The sequence below is a fragment of the Canis lupus genome, chromosome 1, assembly GCF_011100685.1.
Source record: "Canis lupus familiaris isolate Mischka breed German Shepherd chromosome 1, alternate assembly UU_Cfam_GSD_1.0, whole genome shotgun sequence".
Taxonomy (NCBI): domain Eukaryota; kingdom Metazoa; phylum Chordata; class Mammalia; order Carnivora; family Canidae; genus Canis; species Canis lupus.
The window spans coordinates 41840698-41862648 of record NC_049222.1 but is presented as its reverse complement, the minus strand read 5'-3'; the positions used below and the strand labels follow the sequence as shown (position 1 = coordinate 41862648).

Genomic DNA, 21951 nt, shown 5'->3' with positions numbered 1-21951 from the left:
GACTTCTGGTGGAATTCAGTTAGTTGGACATTTCTCCATGCCACTGTTTTGACAGTGCATAGCTGTGTGAGAACGCCTGAGAAGGAGAGGGTACTCATCCTCTTTCTACCCCAATGGTAGTCAAGAAGAGCCCTGGACAAATTAGCATAGAAAACACAATCTTGTGTTTCCGAAGACCAATCTGGGGTCAGCAGACATTGGAACCTGACAAACCACACCCAGGAGTGCATTTCCTATGGGAACATCCTAGATCTTCTGTCCTTCCTTCAGTGTCTCAACGTTACAGGTGTTAAAACACTGCAGTACAGCTAGGATGGGCAAGGTGGTGTGACCTGCCGGACTCCACCTGCTGCTGACTCTCTGGCAACTGACTGGCCCTATATAAATATTGTTTCCAAGTACTTTTAGTTTACCACCTGCCTATTTATTTTCAGATTATAAAAAAGGGACACATGCTCAATGCAGATGTTGAAATAAGTAGAAAAGTAGAGAAAGAAAAGCTATCTATAATATTGCAGCCCAATGTTCATTTTGGGGTCTTTCTAGTCTTTTTCTATGTGGAGTGTAATTTACTTCTCAGTAATATCATGGCATACGCTTTGCTTACAGGCTAATATTTTTATGTCATGAAATTTACACCAAATGATTAAAGAGCCCTTGTAAATTATAGAAACTTAGAGACAATATCAAAACAACGTGATCAGAAGACAAAGACCACCTACTAGATTTCTTTTGGCCCAAGACTGTTTTGGAGAAATTTAATAAGCTATTAGGTTTATTGAACCCCATAAACCATAAGCTTTGAAAGAATTTTGGAAACATAATGTAACAGGGTAATCTGTAGAATACAGGGTAGGGAAATCTTGAAAACAATTTGTTCTTTTCTTCCCACATCAAAGATCTGTATTTGCTAAACTATTTCTTACAAGGCGACGTACTAAGTAGTGATGAGCTGGTCACGAATCTTGTACGAATTTGGAGCTTTCAATAACATGCTGGAAATAATGTCACTAAAATGAAGCAAGAATACATATGGCGCTTAGTAGGAATGAAGACTGTTACTCTGTGAAGGAAAAATTAGCTATAGCCAGATGGGAAACACTGTAAATGTGTGTTAGAACGGTAGCAAAGGCCGCAGATGTCCATAAGCTGAGTAATTCTTGTACTGGGTGCTTATATAGAAACAGTTCGGGGTAGTGAAAGGTACTGGTGAAGTGTCTATGGCCGTCAATGGTATTCATTATCATTATTATTGTATTGCATGATAAGTAAATAGAACATGATGAAATAATTAAATGGCAAAAAAACCCACCGGTGTATAAGACAGGGGGTTAAAGAGTAAATATTTACAAAGCTAAATCTGGAGAGGGAAAACTGAACTCCCCAGCATCTCACCACATGATTGCTCGAAGTCAGCAGGGCTGGAGATGTTTATTGCTTGAGGATGCGCTTGCTTTATTAACACTCTCCCCTTTTAGACCTACTACGTAGCCAGAGGGTGTTTGTCTTTCATTCTCAAGTTCACAGCTTTCTGTACTATACATATATTCTAAGACCCATCAGGGAAGGACTTGGTCTTGTTCACCTTCACAGGGCTGTATGGACGACTGAATGAATGAATGAACACTGCAGAAAAAGTGAGAAGCTTTCTGAGTTTGGGCTTCTTTCTGGAGTGGATAGATGGATGTGTATTTCAAAAGTACTCACATAAGCACATGTTTTGTGATTAAGAGTAAGAGTGATTCATGATGCTAGAATTTTCCCACCTGTAGGAACCAGCCCCCCTCTGGTGTCACCCTTCCCCTCTCCCTCGGTCATTTCAGCGGGAAATTACTACACTGCGTCTCCCACATGGGTGATGAATGCTAGAAGCATTTCAGCAGACTGTGGCAGGGTGCAGAATGGGGTCAAGTAAAAGTAAATACCAGCCCTTATTAGGCGATCCTGGCTTCCCAGTGGTGTGTTTGCCCTGATACATGCGCAACTTCCCGCCGGCTTAGAAAGCAGACCTCTAAGGCCACTGGCTCCACATGACCGTGACCGTTTCCTGACCTCCAGGAACTCCTTTAGCTGGACACTTCCTGCCTGGCTCCTCACCCTGGATTGTGGCAGTGCCCTGTGGTGGGGGCGCCACACAGTGGCAGGGGCTCTCTTCAGGACATCTGGAAAGCCAGCAGCCGCCCCTTAGGGACTGGACTGTTCCCCACCATCGTTCCCTCCAAGTCAAACCTCAGACTGGTTCCCACACCAGCAGTGGCAGCTTGAGAATTCTGATTTCCCAGAACTGGTCTCACGTGAGGCTGTGGTGGTACTGAGATGGGAGAAGATCCACAGGATCTGTTTGTTTAGTGACTACAGGATTTTAAATTATGTTATGATTTTTATTTAATGACTATTAATTAAATGTTCAGAACTATTAAGGTTATCAATTATTGGTTCCTAATTTTTTTTTTTAAAGATTTGAGAAGCAGACTCACTCCCTGTGGGGAGTCTGATGCGGGACTTAATCCCAGGATCTCGGGATCACGACCTGATCCAAAGGCAGATGCTCACCCACTGAGCCACTCAGGCATCCCTGGTTCCTAATTTTTATACCAAATCATTTTTTTAAAAACTCATTTCTATCCACCTCTAAAAGCTGTAAGTTGCCTGGAGTGGAAAGCGTCTTTATTTGGGGGCTCCCCAGAGCACTGAGCACAGTGCCTTATGTACACTGAACGAATAAATGAATGACTGCTGGATGAGTTCCTGTGGGGTTTTCAATCTGTATAGGGCAAGACAGGATGGATTTTTGAACGTAGCTGACTTTCTCCTTGGTTATGTCCCCCAGCACAATTCTGCATCTCTGGGCCTTCCAGTTTCCCTGGGTGGCTCTCCCAGCTGCACTCTTATTCCCATGCAAAGGTCTTCACTGACCAAAGCTCAGGAGGCTTTTAGCACTGAGGAGCTGCCATCAGTAAGGCCATTCTAAGGGACATAAAAGCAAGCTCTTCTCACTAACCATTTTTGTTAATCGAGATACAATTAAGTTATACTCAATAAAATTCATCCTTTTTAGGTGTGTAGGTCTATGAGTTTTGACAAAGGTCTATAATCATGGATCTGTCTCTCAATTGAAATAATCAATATAGTATTTCCATCACTCCAGAACATTCCCTTGTGCCCCTTTGCAGTCACTTTCCTCCTCCGCCTCCCCTCCCCTATGGAAATGTCATCCAGCACTCATAATATCTGAACCCTTCTCCCTATATCAACACTGCTTTTATGCCTCCCTTGGGCTCCCATGGGATTCCTTGGTCTCTCCTGAGACCTTCGATGGTTCCTCCCAGATGCCTTGGAGGGCTCTGTAAATGTAGACATTTTTAGAAGATCATCCTTCACCCTCTTCTCATTTCTTCTTCTTTTTTTTTCCTCTTCTCATTTCTGTTGTGCTTATCCTCACTTCCCCTGTTCCACATCTGCCTTCATCTATAATCTAAAACTCTCAAGGCCTTCCTTCCTATTACTTTCTTCTGAGTGTTGAATCTGTATTTCTAATAGATCCTAAGACCATTTTATACATGCAAGTTAACCCTTGCAATTCTCCACATCGCAGCCAGTCTCATTTCTGGCTCTGCCAACCTGCCTCACACCATGTTCCTTCAGGACCGATGGCACTGCCATCACAGTCAAGCTACAAGTGTCCTACCTCACAACTCCACATGTAGGTGGCTACTTTAAAATATGTCTCAAAGTCGCCTTTCTCTCCATTTTAGCTTCAGTGTGATTGCAGTCTTGACCTTGATGAACTCTGGCCTTGACAGACATTCCCGTCTGTGGCTCTTGGCCCTCTGACCATTGTCCATCTGCTGCCAGAACTCTTTTTCCTTATTTTATAAAAATAATAATAATAAAAAAAAACGAACAAATACAGAAACTACCCTAGAGTAACTCTGTAGTGCACACAGGAGAAAAATCCCAGTTCTCATCAATGGTAATCAAGCTCTGTAACAGCTTAGCCCATCCTATCCAATCTCAGCCACACTAGACTTCTCTGGGTCTGTCATGTACTTTTGTGTCCTTGAGTTTTGTTTGCCCAGTTCAGAGGTTGAGGTCTTTATTAAGTATTCTCAACTCTCTTCTTCTTTCACATACCTTCCTCTCTCACCCACCTCATGTGGAAGCTGCTCTTGGTACTCCTGTGCTGAAGGCATTCAGAATGCCAACACCTCACTTTCTAGATGCCCCTGTACTGTGCAAACCTGTGCTCCTCACACCTTTCTTGGTATCTCCATGCCTCACATGCAAAAAGAATTCAAGAAATGCTTATTGAAAACATTTTGTCCAATATTAGGTGAAATGTGTAAATATCAAGGCAAAGATTCTGCACTTTTTATGTACTTTTGCCTATCCATTGCTTATTTACATAACAACAGTCACATGGTTTATTTAAAAATTTGTTATAATGTTTCCTGTGTGGACTTGGATCATAACAACAACAGTAAGGATAATTATGACTTAGAATTTTTTGTTCTAAATCTAATCCAGGAGCACTCCGAAGATGAGAAGTTGGATTTTGGCCATCGATGATCACCAATGTAATGTGTATCATTATGTAGCTATAATGAAGCATTTTATGTAGGAAGCCTAACTTCATGGATTTTAAGTGCTTTGATAAATTTTCATGTATTTGGTATCTCCCTTCCATCCATAAAAAATCTGAAATAACATAATTATCAACTTATAGAAATGTCATCCCACATTGCTAAAAATGAAAACTCATTTAATTTGCTCATTTTCTAAGGTGGAGCCTCCTGCTTGATGTGCTGAGGAGCAAGGCAGAGGGTGAAACGCTGATTTTCCCAGCCTTTGGAGGTGCTAGGCTGGGCCTGTCTGGCATGAGTAGTCACCTTCATTTATCTGACTAGAGAAAAGTCTTATCATTTTGAGTACAGTAATGTGAAAAAGTCCAGAGGCACTACACTAAGCCATTCCACCATTTAAATATCAGACTGAACTGTACCAAGTCATTCTCTAAATGAGTTTTATGAGGGGAATCAGTTTTACGACTCAAGAGATCCTGAATACCAGATCTTAAAAAAAAAAAAAAAAAAGAAAAGAAAAGCAAAGAAAAATCCATACCATGACAGCAGAGGAGTATTATATGGTGGAAGAGAATGTTTCAGAAAAATAGCAAATATTATTACTTCCCAAAACCTGATTTGTAAAGTGTTGGTGGAACATAAGAATTTAAGGCATCATGACAACACAGCCTGGGGAAGGTGTTTGGAGAATGTTACTCACTCACCGTTCCAACCAAAGGGTAGATGAACCCAGCGCCTATGCTCGCCCGGACATCACTAATAGGCAAAATGAAATCTCTGGGAACACCTTTCTTGTCAGGTTGGTGAGACAGAGAAAGGTGGGTCTTTGCCATGCAGATGGGCAAATTTCCAAATCCCTGTAAGAAAGGAAAGGAAATGTGTTCATTGAGCACAGATTAGTCTCCTGTATATGTTTAATATTACACTCCATATGATCCCTGAGGCTCAGATCCAGGCACACGGCAGGTGCTGGTTACTACTTATTCACTGAGTAAGGAGATGGGGTGAACCCTTATCTCCATGTGATCGCCACTTGGTTGAGGGTGTCTGTTATTTATTTCAGAGAATTCTCCTTAAGGAAGGCAGCGTGATGTGTGTGTTTGGGAGAAAGTGTGGCTATTTTCAGGCAAAGTAGAAGCAATGGCAGCTGTCGAAACTATTCCAAGGATATTAATACCCGGGGCTCAGAAAGGTAATCTGGAGAAAGGCTCTGTAATGAGGCTCTCAGTCATGTTGTTCACTCATTCTTGGAGGCTGTCAGGAAGCAAAGGGTCCCTTTGTGTTGGTTTATGAATCATGGCTATTTGATCTGCGATTACATTATATGAACTAAGATGAGGTCACTTTTTAAGCCTCTTATTTTTAAGGACCAAAGGCAACGCCTGACCTGGAGTTCCAAAGGTGAAAGGGCAGGAAGTCACATGTGGGGGTCTCACAAAAAAGACAGTGTCCTTGTAGCCTGGTTTCGATTAAAGGGTACATAGTGTCCCTTTAGTGACTTTGCTAATTAATGGCAACCACATACTGGACACATAACTTTTAAGGAACATTCCCTCACTAGACAGGGCTAAAGGAATGCAATCTTCAGAGGTAACACATGCAGACATTCTTATGATTCAATTTAAAAGTATTTGGAAGATTTTAGAATATTTTCATTTGGAGGGTGGTGCTATTCCTTTTTGAAAGGCTGGAATATTCTTAAATACTGATCAGAATTTTGCTGGAGGATAATCACAATTGCTCTATAGAAGTGGGGGTGGGAATTTTGAGTTTCAGAGATCATTCAACTAACGAAATACTTTGAACTGATTTAATTTCCAATTTAATATTTTGCTAGAACAGATATTTTTTTAAAAAGAAAGAATCAAGATGGTATATACTAGCACCATATTAGTTCATATAAAAAATAAGTTTTTCAGACTGAGAAAAAAGGAAGGAACTAACGTTAGAATAAATAATGGTCCTTAAATATCATTAAAAATTCATGAAAGAAAAAGATTCATGACAATGACCTTACGTTACTCATTTCAATACACGAGTGAAATTTCACTGCAGATCCATTCTGGTATACAGAACAATTCTAGGGAATTATTGATTTTTTAAAGGTTTATTTATTTATTTATTTGAGAGAGAGAGAGAGAGAGAGAGAAGAGCAGGGGGAGTGGCAGTGGGAGAAGGAGAGAATTTCAAGCCAACTCTCCACTGAACGTGGAGCCTGACAGGGTTCGACTCCAGGACCCTGAGATTATGACCTGAGGTGAAATCAAGAGTTGGATGCTTACCCAACTGGTCTATGCAAGTGCTCCAAGGGAATTATTTATTTCTTAAAAGTACAAGCTGAGGGCATACATGGGAAATTCTAAGAAAAAACGAATTGCTATCTTACCAAACCAGGGAGACTACTCTGGTCAGCACTGGTAGTATTTAACACAATGTCAAATATGATTTACAAATAGGATTTAGGAGTTGGGAAGTTAACAAAATAGATCAATAATATGCCTAATGGAGCTCCTCTGCTGACCAGCTCTTGAAATGCTTTGACTTCTATCAGATCATAGCAAAGTGGAAGGGGCACTTGAGGCTAATGGTCATTTTAATTGGGATGGCTGAATGAGCTGCAGTGGATGAAGTCCATGAAGTATGGCTATTTTGGGACTAGACTCAGGCTGCTGACTCCCATCACCTTCAAAGCTGCTTGCCAACTTGCCTTTGTCACTCTCTAGAGGTAGAAGATGAGATAGAACCTTCATCTTGGGTGGACAATCTCAGCACCAAGTCAGTGAACCACTTGCATAAAAAAGGAACACCAAACACCCCCATCTTTAAAAGCTGCATTATGACTTGCCTTACCTGGCACTGTGCTAATATTTTTAAGGTAGTAAGAGCTCTGCAATGAAGCAGCAGCATTATGGATCATCTAACTCTGATTCCACAGCGACACATCCAGAAAATTTCCATGTTTGTGGCTGAGTAGGAGGGATTAACATGTCATAGATACAGCATCACCCATATCAGACGACTTGTAACTACAAGTCAATGATGTACAGGGTATATACCCACGCCATAATGTTCTATTTAGAGTTAATAAACTACCCAAGGATATTAATTCAATTTTTGTAGACGAAGTAGATTAAGCCACATTCAGCTGGTGAGATTTATAACTGTTTTTAAGTCAAGGTGAGTATTTTAAGAGCCCAACGTGGATTTTCCCCATAAAAGTGTAACTTTTACCTGTTGCGTGTAACGATCTATTTTGGATTGTGCTTCAGGAGACAGTTCGATATCTTTGGCTCCATACACAGCCTGGGCAATGGTTCTTATCTTTTCTACAATTGGAAGCTAGAGAAACACAAATGACAACAAAATTGTTAATGTTAATCCCGTTAAAGAATTGAGGGAAAGCTCAATGAGCTTTTTTGTAGTTGCTTAAAATTTTCTACCAGATTTCCTCTTCAACATCCATGGCACTTGAAACAAATATTCTTTCCTCTATCACCCTTAAGGTATGAAGAAGTATCAAGAAGCTATAGATGTTCAGCCAACGCAAAGGCTGCTTATTTAGTCAATAATTTTTATCCATTGCATTGTTTTTAAAAATGTACTTAATACTATGGTTTTAATGGTCTCAGAAGTCAGAATAAGAGTATCCTAACTAAATACTTAATGCTGGTGTTTAAGTGCCTCTGAACTCAGGTTATATGACAGAACATAGTAGGCTAAAAAACAAGTATATTTTCTTATGAGTAAAAATGGGCTGATTTTTTAAAAAAGATTTTATTTATTTATTTATTTATTTATTTATTTATTTATTTATTTATTTATTTAGAGAGTGAGAGCATGAGTGAAGGGGAGAGGCAGCAGGAGAGAGAAAGAGAGAGAATCTCAAGCAGACTCCACTGTGAGCATGGAGCCTGATGTGGGACTCAACTAATGACCCTGAGATCATGACCTGAGCTGAAATCAAGAGTTGGATGCTTAAATGACTGAGCCAGTAGGCACCCTGGAATGGGCTGATATTTTAAATGTTGATGTGATCACTTTATTGGGAAGTCAGAGGTTGAATCTAGCGTCACTTTAGCAAATAATGAGAAATCATGAAGACTGGGAAAAAAGACAAGAAGTTTAGATATGGGCAAATTTCGTGTGTGGGGTGGAGAGAAACAACCTTCCATAATGCTGGAGTGGAAACCTGGATGCGGATTGTGGTAAAATTCTGAAATGAAAGTGATCTTGAAAAACAACAATGGTTTGTTAGGAATGGAACATGCCATAGATAAAGTGATTCTTATTTAAGTAAATCATTTGACAAAGTCATTCATAATTTTACTGTGCAGAGAACATACATAAGCATAATGCAGTTAATTGATTTATTGTTTGGTGAACAGCTATTGGACCAAGTGCCCACTGTTAGAATGAATGTCAAGCAAGGGGCAGAAGTCTTTCATGGCCTACTCAAAAGCTTTGCTTGGCAATGGCAAACAGTACATTTGTAGGACTTAGAGTTGATGTACACAGGAAAGGAGAGTTATCTGACAGGAGAAAATAAAAGCTAGCTCTACCCTCTCAATCTGATGGAACCCCTAACTGCTTTAAAATGTGATTTCTTTACTACAGATTTTATAACTATAGAGTTGTTCTGTAGTTTGGAACTTAAATGTTGGGCATTTCAACAACTAATAAGTGAAGGTGCAAGTCATTGTAACCTTTCACTGAAGAACATAAAAGATGGTCTGAATCAATGGAGAGATATATTTTGTTCACTGATGAGAAGACTTGATACTATAAAGATGTCAGTTCTCTTAAACCTAACTTATTAGTTCAATGCAATTCCAATAAAATTCCCAACAGCACTTTGGGATGCTTGGCCAACCAATTCTTAAATTCACAATGAAGAGTAATAGCATAGATAGGTGAGATAACTTCAAAGATAAATAAAACCAAAAGAACAAAGATAGGAGACTTGCTTTCTAGGTACCAATCACACCATAAAACTATGGTAATTAATTCCGTATGGTATTGGCACACAACTGGATGAATCAATCAGTGGAAGATAAGAAAGAACCCAGAAGGATATCACAGCAGGTGTGGATAGTATACAGTAGAAATGACACAAAACTGGGAAAGAGCGGACTATTCAAGTGACTTTAGCTGGAGAGAAATAAAATTAAGATTCCTACCTCACAACTGGTACCCAAATAAATCCAATATAGAACAAAGACATAACTTTTGAAATTAAAACTTTGAATACTGGAAAAAAAAGAACATTGGGAGCTCTCTTTATGGTTATGAGGTAGGGAAGGATTTCTTAAACAAGGCAACAGGATACACCCTAAAAGAAATGTTTTACAGATCTGACAACAATATTTATAATTTCTTGTATTAAAAAAAAAGACATTATAAATAGGGGATAGGATAAGGAAGTCTGGGAGAAGATAGGTTACATGCAAATATTTAAAAGTCAAAAGATTAGTTACTGGAATGAATTTAAAAAACTTCCTACAAATTAAGAAAAAGACAAATATTTAATACTGGGCAGAAGGAGTAACTAATAATCGTATGAAAAAATGCCCAATCTCATTAATAATCAAGAAAAGGCAAACTAAAATGATGAAAATTCAACTTACACTCATTAGATTAGCAGGAATGAAAAGCATGAGAGTATCAGGCATAGGCTAGGATGTGGGGAAAATGATTCTTCTGAGTACTCTTGCCTTGGTTGAGATGCTCATGGTCTACCCCATCATGAAGCTTCCTATCTGGATTCTTTCCTCTCAATACACCCTACTCTACCAGTCTAACCTCCCTAGAAGGCGCCTAAGAAAAACTCAAAAATCTCAGGCTTGCCATGACCTACTGAAGGACACAATCTGGTTGTGACATTTAAGTAGCTGCACAATATGTGCTCTGAAGCATAACTAGGATAAGCTCGCATATCTTAAATTTTCCCCATGTTTTCTTGCTTCTGGGCCCTTACACATAAAGCCTCTTTGTAGTACTGCAAGATCAATCTCTGCTAAAGCTCCTTGAGGTCTATCTCATGGGCCAGCATCTCCAGAAAGTCTTTACTGATCTTCCCAAAGGAGATGTAGGCAAGTCTCTTCTGTGGGTGCTTCGCAGGACCAGGGGTTAGACAAGGCCTGGCAGTGAGGAGTTGAGTGAGTTAAGGCCTGGCAGTGAGGCCTGGCAAAGCTCACACTATTTTAAGGTGCATTGATGGATATGATAATGGTCCCATGATCAAACTATGATACTGAAGTCTACCAGATGGCAAGGGGCTTTTTGTAAACCACATTATAGGAGACATCAGCAAATAATCTGTACCTCCAGAAGGAACCATTTAAAAAAGAAATGATCACTATTTTCCAGGAAGACAGAATATGGAGAATGGACAGAAATGAGGATGAAGTAATTCTTAGCCCAATATTTAAGGAAAAGCTGTAATAACTAGAGCTGCCTAACTACACAGTGGCCTGTCCACCCCAGGAGAGATCAGTACAAGCCAGGGACAGTGCCAGGAATGTTGTAGAAAGAATTACTGCGCAAATGCAAAGTTGAGGCTGGACTACAGAGATAGCTTTCAGGGTGACTTCTACCGTGAAAGATGCCACATTCATATTAGGTGAAAAGAAGGAACGGCCTATAAATTCTTCAAGGTCAAGGCCCACTTAGAGGTAGGATGAAATACGGCCTTTGGAATCTGAATATCACCTGTAGACCAAGCAAGGATTCCGTGTGGTATGATGTTCACAATAATTATAAGAAAGTTCAGGTGCTGATGAGCTGAAGAAAACAATGAGAAGGGACTTTTTACTGAACCTCATCAGCATTATATGTTGATGGGCACCAAAGTGCTTGCTTTCAACACTGCACTTAAGTTAATATGATCTCTTCTGCTGGTCAATAAATGCTTTGCAAGTAACAAACCTCTTAAGAAATAGAAGTTAATAGGATGCTGGAAAATACTTGTAGAATCTACACGAGCAAGCACAATGACCATGCTTTGTCAGGGGAAGTCAGATCTCAGGATATTGTGTTCCCCAAGTAGTATAGCATAAAAGTGGGTCCTGGGTGACAGGCAGTGTCCCCATGGGCACTACAGCACAGCAAGGTGGCAGCTCTGGGGCGAGAGGCCTAAGAAAGAACACGGCCCCTTTTTATACCTGCTTAAATCATGTAAACTCTAAGAATTCATTTGCTCATCTGTACAATGGGCAGGTATGAACCGTATGCTATACTACTGCAAGCACTGAAGTGACATAGAGAAGATGAGTTGTGCATGTCACTCCACACAAACCCTAAGTAACATTATTATGGAGTAAGGCTAACAGGATTGGCAGAAAGAATTACATCTGCTCTGAAAGTAAAACAAAACAACAATACATATATTACAACTTATAACGTGTTTAATGAATACAATACACTATTTACCGAACTCTAGGTTATGATTGGAAATTAAAAGGTCAGCAATTTCTATTAAGATGATAATTAAAGAGCTCACATGTGAACAAGGTAAAAGGATGAATAGTGAAGGAATTAGTGTGAGTGGGCATTTAGCTGATGTACCACAGGTTTTTAAACATGGAAATATTTTAGGAAATACATGTATTTCATTTTTAATTGTAGTGAAATATACATAGTGGAAAGTTAACCATCTTAACCATTTTGAAGTCTTTGGTTCCATATTAAGTAAGTTCATGTTGTAAAATCAATCTCTAGAACTATTTTCACGTTGCAAAGCTAAAACTGTGCCCATTAAACTCTAACTCCCTTCCCTTGGCTTCTGGCAACCACTCTTCCACTTCCTGTCTCTATGAATTTGGCTAGTCCATTCAGCTACCTCATACAAGTGGAAGCAGACAATATTTGTCCTTTTGCATCAGGGTTATTTCAATTAGCATGAACCTCAAGGTTCATCCATGTTGTAGCCTTGGTCTGAATTTCCTTCCTATTCCATTGTATGTGTACACTACTTTTTAAAAAATCCATTCATCCACCACCAGGCGTTGTGTTGTTTCTAAGTTTTCACTGCTGTGACTGATGCTGTCATGAGCATGGGTTGACGAGGACCTCCGACACCCAGCTTTCAATTCTCTTGGGCATTCAGAGATACATACTTTTGGTCTCTGACTATATTGCCTTCCTTTTTAATGCTTATTTGAAAGTATTTTGGGAATTTCAAGCAGGTGCCAGACTGACTTTGTGAGCTGTGTAATTATGGTTTTTTAAATTCCTATAGGGAAATTGCAACCACCCAAACATAACAGATGACCCAACCACAAAGTGCAGAAAAGCAGGACAGGGCCAGCTGCCTGCGTCCTAGTTGGGTGTTGTTTCTCCTCCTTAGCCTCAGATGCCAGACCTCCATGCTTCCCAAAAAGCACTGAAATCTGTCCCCTGCCATTCCAAATTTTTGATGCCCTGGCCCCAGTCTTCTTATGCTTAGAGAAGGTGAGAGTACTCCTCTGACAGCTTTGACATGTGCAATGCTGTCCAATGGAAGCCTAAAAGAAGGAACCCCCCAAACCCTCGTGTGTGTCCCACAGCCCCATGCTGAATAAATCGAGTGCTTCAGCTGATGTAGCTAAACATCTCAAGACCAAAATCCATCTAGGACTGCTACTACAATTTTTCCTTTTCACTCCTGTGTACAAGTGAACAAATAAAAACATTATCTCAGTTAATATATCTTCTGGGTTTAATAGAAAAACTAAAAACTGCCCTGATAAGATAGTTTTCATTGCGTACAACCTATTTATATTACATCAATAGGCAAGGGACTTTTAGCTGTGCCTCTGCTCAATTTGGGGGAGAAGTACAATCTTTAAAGAAAAAACAGAGCCAAGTTCATTCCAATGATCTTGATCTGAACTTGATATTCACTTACACTATTTTGTTTTAAATGATAGGTTTTATAAAACAAATAATATGGTAAAATAAATTAGGAATGTTCATGTATTAATCGCTCCTGGCTTTCCCTGACACTGTAAAGATTTACTAATTTATTTGTTCACCACATTGTTCACCCTCCTATCCCTAAAGTCTAGAGTGGCTTGCAATTAGTAGGCATTCCAGAAACATCTGCTGAATGAATAAGTTACTGCTGAGGGTGGGTACTTTCAAGATGTCATGATATGAAAAGAACTTTGGGCACTACTTGAACAAAGCATACCTAATGGGATGGGGAAGTGACCCAACACACAAACGTGACAGAAGAGTGTAATAAAGGCTCTACATAAATGTCATGACTAAAGATGGAAGATCCCAGAGCACAGGGCAAGGCATGGAGATCATCAAAAGCTGGTGAGATGTAGAAAGGAACTTGAGTCATGCTTGAAGGACATGTAAGATTTTAATAAGCAATGGAAGGAAAGGTTATCCTATACAAAGGGGAAGACACATGTCAAGGTGTGAATGGCAGCAAACACAATGCATCTTCTGGAAACAGGACTATTCTATTTGTGTACTATGCACAATTGCTGAACACGTTAATAAGCTCCTACACAAAGCCTGGCATCTATGCCAGTATCTTGGATCATTTTTGAACTAACATTATGTTAAATCTTCATCTTCACCAAGATCAGAACTCTGACTATATTCTACATTTATTCCCTTCTAGACCTCTTAAACGTATATTCAAAAAATGGAAATACTCTAGAACAGAGGTGTCTAATGGCAACTTTCTGAGAAGGTGGGAATGTTCTATATACATGCTTCCCAGTCTAGTAGCTGGTGGTTACTAAGCAGTTGAAATGTTACCAGTGCCACTAAATTAATCTTAGTTAATTTAAATTTTAGTAGCTACCTATAACCAGTTGCTATGGTACTGGGCAGGACAGATCTGGAAAACAACTCTGACCTATTGTTATACTGTTGTACAACCTCTTGCATAGAGTTGACACCACACAGGTACACTGGAGGATGTAGGGACCTCATGTTTCATTATATTCATTTTGTATTTATGGTAATCCAGGCTCATAGAAGCTGAGTTAGTCCAAGTTAGATAGCATATCTTTCTTGATAAAGTCTAGGAGACCTGTTAGAATTATTAAATTATTATTATTACTTTTAAATATTTTATTTATTTATTTGAGAGAGAGAGCATGCGTGCAAAAGCACAAGTAGGGGAGGGGGCAGAGGGCAAGGTAAAAGCAGACTCCCTGCAGAGCAGGGACCCCCGATGTGGGGCTTGATCCCAGGACCCTGAGATATGACTTGAGCTGAGGGCAGATGTTTAACTGATGGAGCCACCAGGCATCCCTATTAAATTATTTAAGAACTGTTTTTCAGTGAAATAAAATTAATCTAAAAATTCTAGAAAAGCAATTACTTAAAATTTTAAAATATTTTTTTTGTGAGAGGAAAATGGACAAAAAGAAAGTGAACCAGGACACAGGTAAAATAGAATAAAATTTAAAACCAGGGTTAAAAATGAAGCTTCTAGAATCAAAGAAAATGAAGTGTGAAGGTATTACAATATTGTGGCATCTCCTTTTACTTGGAGGTCAAGTTCTAAAGTCAGCAGCCCTGGCTGTTTCTTAGAAGACCCATGAAGACACTAAGCCATACTCTACCATCAATACTCTAGAAATTCTTAAGCCCACAATTGTTGAAGTGTTGGAACACATCCGTGTTTCTTCTGCAGCTATACTGAATGTTCTATTGTTTTAACAAGGCCATAGGCTGAAATTCATAGAAGTTAAGTGATCTTGGGGCTTAAGGAGTGCATTTGTTTCAATGAGCATGGAGTGTTGTACGGAAATGTTGAATCACTGAATTGTACATCTGAAACTAATATGACACGGCATGTAAACTAATTGGAATTTAAATAAAAACTTAAAAATTAAGCTAAGTGATCCTATGCTGTGATACCAGCAAAATGTATTCCAATGCCCATGAAATGTTTAAAGAGAAGGATCAATTAAGAAACTTGTTAGTTGAACAGAAATCTCTGGATACATAGTAATTATGTCAATTTGTATTTTGTATTTTAAATGAGGCATGAATTTTAAATGATCTACAAGTGCAGTTTAGTATAAATGGCCTCTCTGGTACTGAAAAATATAATGTGAAACCATCGAAGTTAATTTATCCTGAGTACACACAAGGTATAAGGGGTTCATGAGGTTTAACATACCTCAGTGTCATGGGAGCATGCTCTTACTGAGAACAACAGACCCTTGTATCTTTGACACAAAGCTTGTCCCTGGCTGGAAACCAGCTCATCTGAGCTCCTAAAGGTGTACGTGCTGACTTCCATGAGCCAGCTCACTGAGGAGCCATCCTGCTGGCTCGTTGGCCCTGAACAACAGTTTAACCCAGAAGACTTCCAGAGGAATCTCGTTCTCTTTAGGCAACCGGGATGTGTGGTGGATATAGCTGGGGTCTGGGAACGGAAAAAATGTTCATTGCCAAAGAATCTCTATTTGTCTACATCAAAGGATGACAAGAAGGAATTCACATGGGTGATCTTTTATACTCTCAGATAGAATGTCACAGCCATGTCAAGGAAGGAACATATAAGAATAGATGATTTTAATGATCTATTCCTACCCAAAATGGGGAACGGATGATTGTGGCCTGAGCATGTGGCTTTGCCAACACATAACATATTTTTTATGGCAGATGTGTTAATTCTCTTTCAGCAAACCTTGCTGATAAACCTCATGTGTTTGTTTGCATGTACACAAATGCATGCAAGGTGTGGTTTGGGCTCTATTTTCACGTGCAAGGAGCCCCTGTCTCTCTTTCTTGGCTCCTCAGCACAGACTCATAATTTCCCTCATTGATCTACTGGAGGTGTGCTTCCAAAGAAAACACTCTGGGTGTCAAAGTCTCACTGGAAAACACAGTAAACTACAGTTGACCTTTGAACAATGTGAGATTTGGGGCACTAAACACCCCCTCCCACATAGGCAAAAATCCATGATTAAGTTTTGACTCCCTACCTTGCCCCAAACTTAACTACTAATCGCATACTGCTGACCAAAAGCCTTGCCCATAACATAAATAGTTGATTAATACATATTTTGTATGTCACATGTGTTATAGACTGTATTCTTACAATAAAGTAAGCTAGAGAAAAGAAAATGTTATGAAGAGGATCGTAAGAAAGAGAAAATACAGTTATAGGACTGTACCGTATTTACTGAGAAAGATCTGCTCGACTGGACCCACACAGTTCAAACCTGTGTTGTTCAAGGGTCAACTGTACTTTCACGAAAGGAAATAGAAATCATATTTTGATAAAAAATTATTACTAAAACAAGTCCCCAAACTCTCTGATACTGGAGTGACTGAAAGTATGCTGTTTTGAGTGTTTTTCCCATGAAACTCTTAAGTTTGTAGGTTTCTTTTTTGAAGAGGTATGCTGTAAGTGGTACCTTTAATGATAATACCTATGATAATATTCCTTAAAGGCTTGCTTTTTAGGTTGAGAAATAGATACTGTCCCTCCCCAGTGGTCTCCTGTCACCTAAATTTAAGTCAGAAGGTCCGGGTAATGGATGGTGTGGTGGTAGAAGGTGGCTGGCTAACATGTGGTGGCACACTGATAGTTCGTTGCACATCTCTCAGCCTCTCTTGATTGGCCCATGATTTTATTTCATTTTTAAAAAAGATTTTATTTATTTATTCATAAGAGACACAGAGACAGAAGCAGAGACATAGGCAGAGGGAGAAGTGGGCTCCTCGCAGGGAGCCCAATGCAGGATTCGATCTCCAGACCTGGGATCAGGACCTGAGCCAAAGGCAGACACTCAACCGCTGAGCCACTCAGGCATCCCTGGCTCATGATTTTAGATCCAGTAATGCATTTCTGGAAACTTCTATCTTAGTGACATTCCATTTTTCATGTTACAAGAGAGCATTTAAAAGAAATTACAGGAATCCTTGTGGAACACATAAGTGAAACAGTTCTAGACCACTCTTTCTTTCCCGTCAGGTACTATTTCTGGCACCAAGGAAACAAAGCTCGGACAAGTTCTGCCACAATCACAGGGGGCGGAGTAGAATGTGTTGAAGAGGCGGGCTGGTTCTAACAAAAGACTCTGATCTGCTAAGTCCTACCACAGTCAGATGAGTGAGGCAGCCAGCGGGCTGAGGAAGTAATATTCTTAGGCCAAATGAGACTTGACAGAGAACACAGTGGTCAGGGCTGAAACAGAATCTTAGTTAGATGGAGGTGTGAGATGTGTCTGCAGAAGGGTGTGGTTGGGTTAAGGGGAGGCAATGTGGGAATTTGCAGCTGAATCGTGGAAAGGAGGCCAGGGACAAGAGGCTGATGATGGGCTTGAAAGACCAGAGCTGGATCATAATAGAAAGCAGAACATGAGAAAGTGTAGGATTTCTGAATGAGATACCCAACTGTCTGGAAAATATAAGGGGCCGCTTTCTATAGAATACTTCAAACATTCTGTTGCACAGCAAGGGTGGAGAGCTAAAAGGGTCAGTGGGAGCAGGCAGGCCAGGAGTGAGTCTGAAAGAGAGAGGAAAGAGTCAGGGGAGGTTAACGGGCCCAAGAGGGAGATAATGGTAAGGACGGGGCAACACAAATAGAGCACATCCCTTCTCCTACAGGTTTTCTTTTTCTTTCTTTCTTTCTTTCTTTCTTTCTTTCTTTCTTTCTTTCTTTCTTTCTTTCTTTCTTTTCTTTCTTTCTTATTACTGTGAAATATAAAAGACATACAGAGATGTTCATAAATATTTTAAGCTTTAAAATTCTATTAATTATCACCATATACAATGGGAATGCACTTAATGCCCCAGACTATATGTTTAAAAATGGTTAAAATGGGAAATGTTATATTATGCATATTTTTACCAGTTTTAAAAACTATATATACATATATAAGCATTTATACTTTATTTATTTCAAATTTGAGGCTCTAGTTGCAAATGCCTAGAGGCCAATGAAAAGAGAGCTCACGAAACCACTCTAACAGCCGATATGTGTTTAAGTTTGAATTGTTAAGAAACAGAAAACAATTCCTCAGTCACCAACCCAAATACCTCCCCTCAAGCCCTCTGCCTTAAACAGACCAGCAGAAGAGAAAACTCTCCTACATATACAGGCAGTGAAAGTGCAGTAGTTCAGAAATCAGGGATGCTGGCTGCCCTGGGCCGAGTCCTCCCTCCTGGCCAGTCCATAGGTCCGTTTTGATCTCCTTCCATCTAGCCCCCACTGCGATCAAGAGAGTGGCTTCACACAAAGCACAGGAAAGACCTTTTAATAAAAACAAACACTATCCTCTCTCACTGTCAAGGTTACACCTCGAAATGTTTGCAAGGTTAGAGGAAGGATATGAAGATGATTTTCAACCTTAACTCCTGATTTAACAAACAAGATTCAGAGTCGGATTCGCAAGCTGACTTTCAGTGGCCCAGGGCCTTTGCAAAAGTGACTGACTTTTTATTCTATCACTAAGAGCTCCCAGTTCTAATGCAGAAAGAATGCTAAACATCTTCCTTTAATTTGGTGGTGCCTTTCATTCTTGGTGCAATAGGAAACTTGGCTTCTAATTCCTGGTTTCAATCCACTTGAACAGGAAACCAATCCTAGAGCCCAAGACAGTCACCTGAGTTAAATTCTTGAAGGTCAATTCAGGAAAGCCCTCTCTCCTCCTAAAAGTGAATGTGAAGGCCAGCTAACATTGATTGCCAGCTTCCTACATTCCTGCATTTTACTCTGAGACTTTTCATTTGGTCCTCACAGCAGCTCCAGGTGTCAGTATCAATACTATTTAATAGATAAAAAAAGCTGAGGCTCAGAGAGATGAGTTAACTTGACCAAATTCATATCCATTGTAGGAGGTCCAGTCAAGATTTAAACTTAATTCTGCAGGACCTCAAAACTTTCCCCTTTTAACTCTATGTTTCTCCTTCCATCAAGTGCCCATTTGTTATGGGGCAAGTCTCTCATCTCCAAGCTTCTGCTTCTGCATTTGAAACTCAGAGTTGAGCTCACACACCCCATGGCACTGGGTGAGATGTCCTTGAAGTAACAAATGGAAAGGGATTTGAAAGCTAACAAACCGTAAATACAGATTAGCTTTTCTTTCTGCTATACTATTTTCCTATGTGCTTGTGAGGCTGGAGATATTATATTGGTCAATTGTAAAGATCTATCAGAAGTCATGCTACAAAATGGAAAGTTACAGAGAAGATGACTTCTGGGGACTGTGATCTTCCTAAAGGGTTGTGAGGAAACCATGAATTTAAGTTTAAACATACTCATTCTCACAGGATAAACTTCCTTTGAGCAATTAGGCCACTGTATTTTATTCCCTGCTTTATTCTTATTTTTTTTAACTTAAAAAATGTTTTAAAGATTTTATTTTTAAGTAACCTCTATACTCAATGTGGAGCTCAAAGCCACAATTCCTGAGATCAAGAGCTACACCGAGTGGGCCGGCCAGGTGACCCTCTTTGTCCCTGTTTTAAAAATTTATTATTTGGAATTAATTACTCACCAGCTGCCCCCAGTACCATAATCAGAAGTTGCCTACTTAAAAACAAAAAAGTTGTCTACTCTTGAATTAGAGGCTACTCTGGGGATGCCTGGCTGGCTCAGTCTGTGGAACGTGCGACTCTTGATCTCAGGGTTGTGAGTCAGAGCCCCATGCTGGGTGTGGAGATTATCTAAAAATAAAATCTTTTATGATGAGATGAGCACTGGGTGTTACACTATATATTGGCAAATTGAATTTAAATAAAAAAAATAAATTAAATTAAATCTTTAAAAAAAAAAGAAGCTACTCTGATAAAAGAGGCACAGAATTGTTCTCTGAAGGACAGTGGCTGCTTAACTCAATTTTCTATGAAGTTCAGCATAGACGTCCCCCTCAAGCCAGAAGTGCAGCTTGTTTCCAACTACCGGCTAATCATCAGAAAGCCTTTAACCCTGTGAGTTGTCCAGCCCCACAGTATTTCTGAGGTCAAGTGTTTCTACTGCTCTCTAGCTGTTCTTCCTTCGGCAGGGGTTTTGAGATGATTCCACTCCCCATCAAAAGCAATCATGTCCTATACTCCTATACTATGTCAAAGGCCTCCAAATGATCTTAGGAGACTTTCTTCTGTAATGCAAGACGGGGGCAGAAATAGGATGCCATCAACCCTGCACGGAAAGCATTCTTGGTGGAATAGTCTGGGGAGTTAGCAGAAGGCACACAGGAGCCCAGTTTGAGCTTTGAAGTAAAGGCAGCAAGGTGATTTATCCCAAGTACTTTATTACTTCTTTTTTCCTTAGGGCAATCCCACACATATCAACCTGCCAAGCACTAAAGGGTTAGTTGTGGGGGAATGAAGTTTCAAGAAAACCATGAATTAGTCTGTAAAAGTTCACCAGCACAATACACAAGAAATGAAGAGGTAAGAAACGTTTGAGCCGTGTTACAGAATGCACAAAGGAATAGATTTCTAGACAGGATTATAAATGGTCTTCTATTATCTAAAATCATCTTGCCAATGTGAAGAACACAGCTATTAGGGAGGCAGTAAGTAGTGAGCCAGAAGTAGCTATCACTCTTTTTGTTGTGCAGCAATATGCTGAGATGCTGGTTCTTTAATAATTATGCAATCCAAATCTAATTTCTTGTTATAAGAAAAAGGAGAAGAGAATGTTGACAAGTGAGGCAAGACTCCTATCAGACACAGGACTTTGGTCCACATTGTTTTTTTTTTTTTTTCCATGTTGTTATAACCACCACCACCCCTCCCCCCATTTATAGGGAAGCAGACATTTTAACAGCATTATCTCCATGAAGAATGGGAATTCAGAAAAAAAAATTAAAATATCGGGAAGGAAAGGGGTTCATCTTTCGGTTAGTGGGTGTATGAGACAGCATTAACTCAGAAACATTTCTTCTCTTCACCCATCTTCTTTTCACTTGGGATGATTTCCTTGAAAACAGTCCTACTTTGTGAAATCCTTCACTCAAAAACTGCCTTTGCCACTCAGAGTAGGGTGGATCCAGATCAGATGGCAATAGTCTGAGGCTCCTGGAGCAGGCCACGGAGAGTGAGGTCCCGGAGAGTGGTTTGTGAGAGGGCCCGGGTGGGCAGGGAAAGGAAGGAACACAGAACAGCTTGGCTGGCCCCCCACTGAGCTGCCTTCAACCCTCTCAGCACTCGCGCCCACTGCTGGGCTGCAACAAGCTTCTGCTTCAGATCCCAGGGCCAGAGAACTCACTTCTTCTAATTAGACCATTTTTCTTTATGTAGAACCTGGGTCTCCTCCCTCTACTGATCTCCATCTCCTCTGTAACCCAGAACATGCTCGGCTCGTATTCACGACACGGCCTCTCAGCATGACAAAATTTTGTGGGCTAACCATCCTAACTTGGTCCTGAAATTCTTCCGTTCACATACATTT

General features: G+C 40.0%; 1 protein-coding gene across 1 annotated transcript in view; it reads right to left on the bottom strand.

The window, feature by feature from the left end:
* The window catches only part of MTHFD1L (methylenetetrahydrofolate dehydrogenase (NADP+ dependent) 1 like), a 187050-nt gene that overhangs the window by 41471 nt on the left and 123628 nt on the right, over positions 1 to 21951 (bottom strand). Inside the window, exons 25-26 of the mRNA XM_038526323.1 lie at positions 7815 to 7922; positions 5288 to 5440 (exon numbers count right to left, since the gene is read on the bottom strand). Of these exons, the coding sequence (XP_038382251.1) occupies positions 5288 to 5440; positions 7815 to 7922 (261 nt within the window). The remainder of the gene's footprint in view (positions 1 to 5287; positions 5441 to 7814; positions 7923 to 21951) is intronic.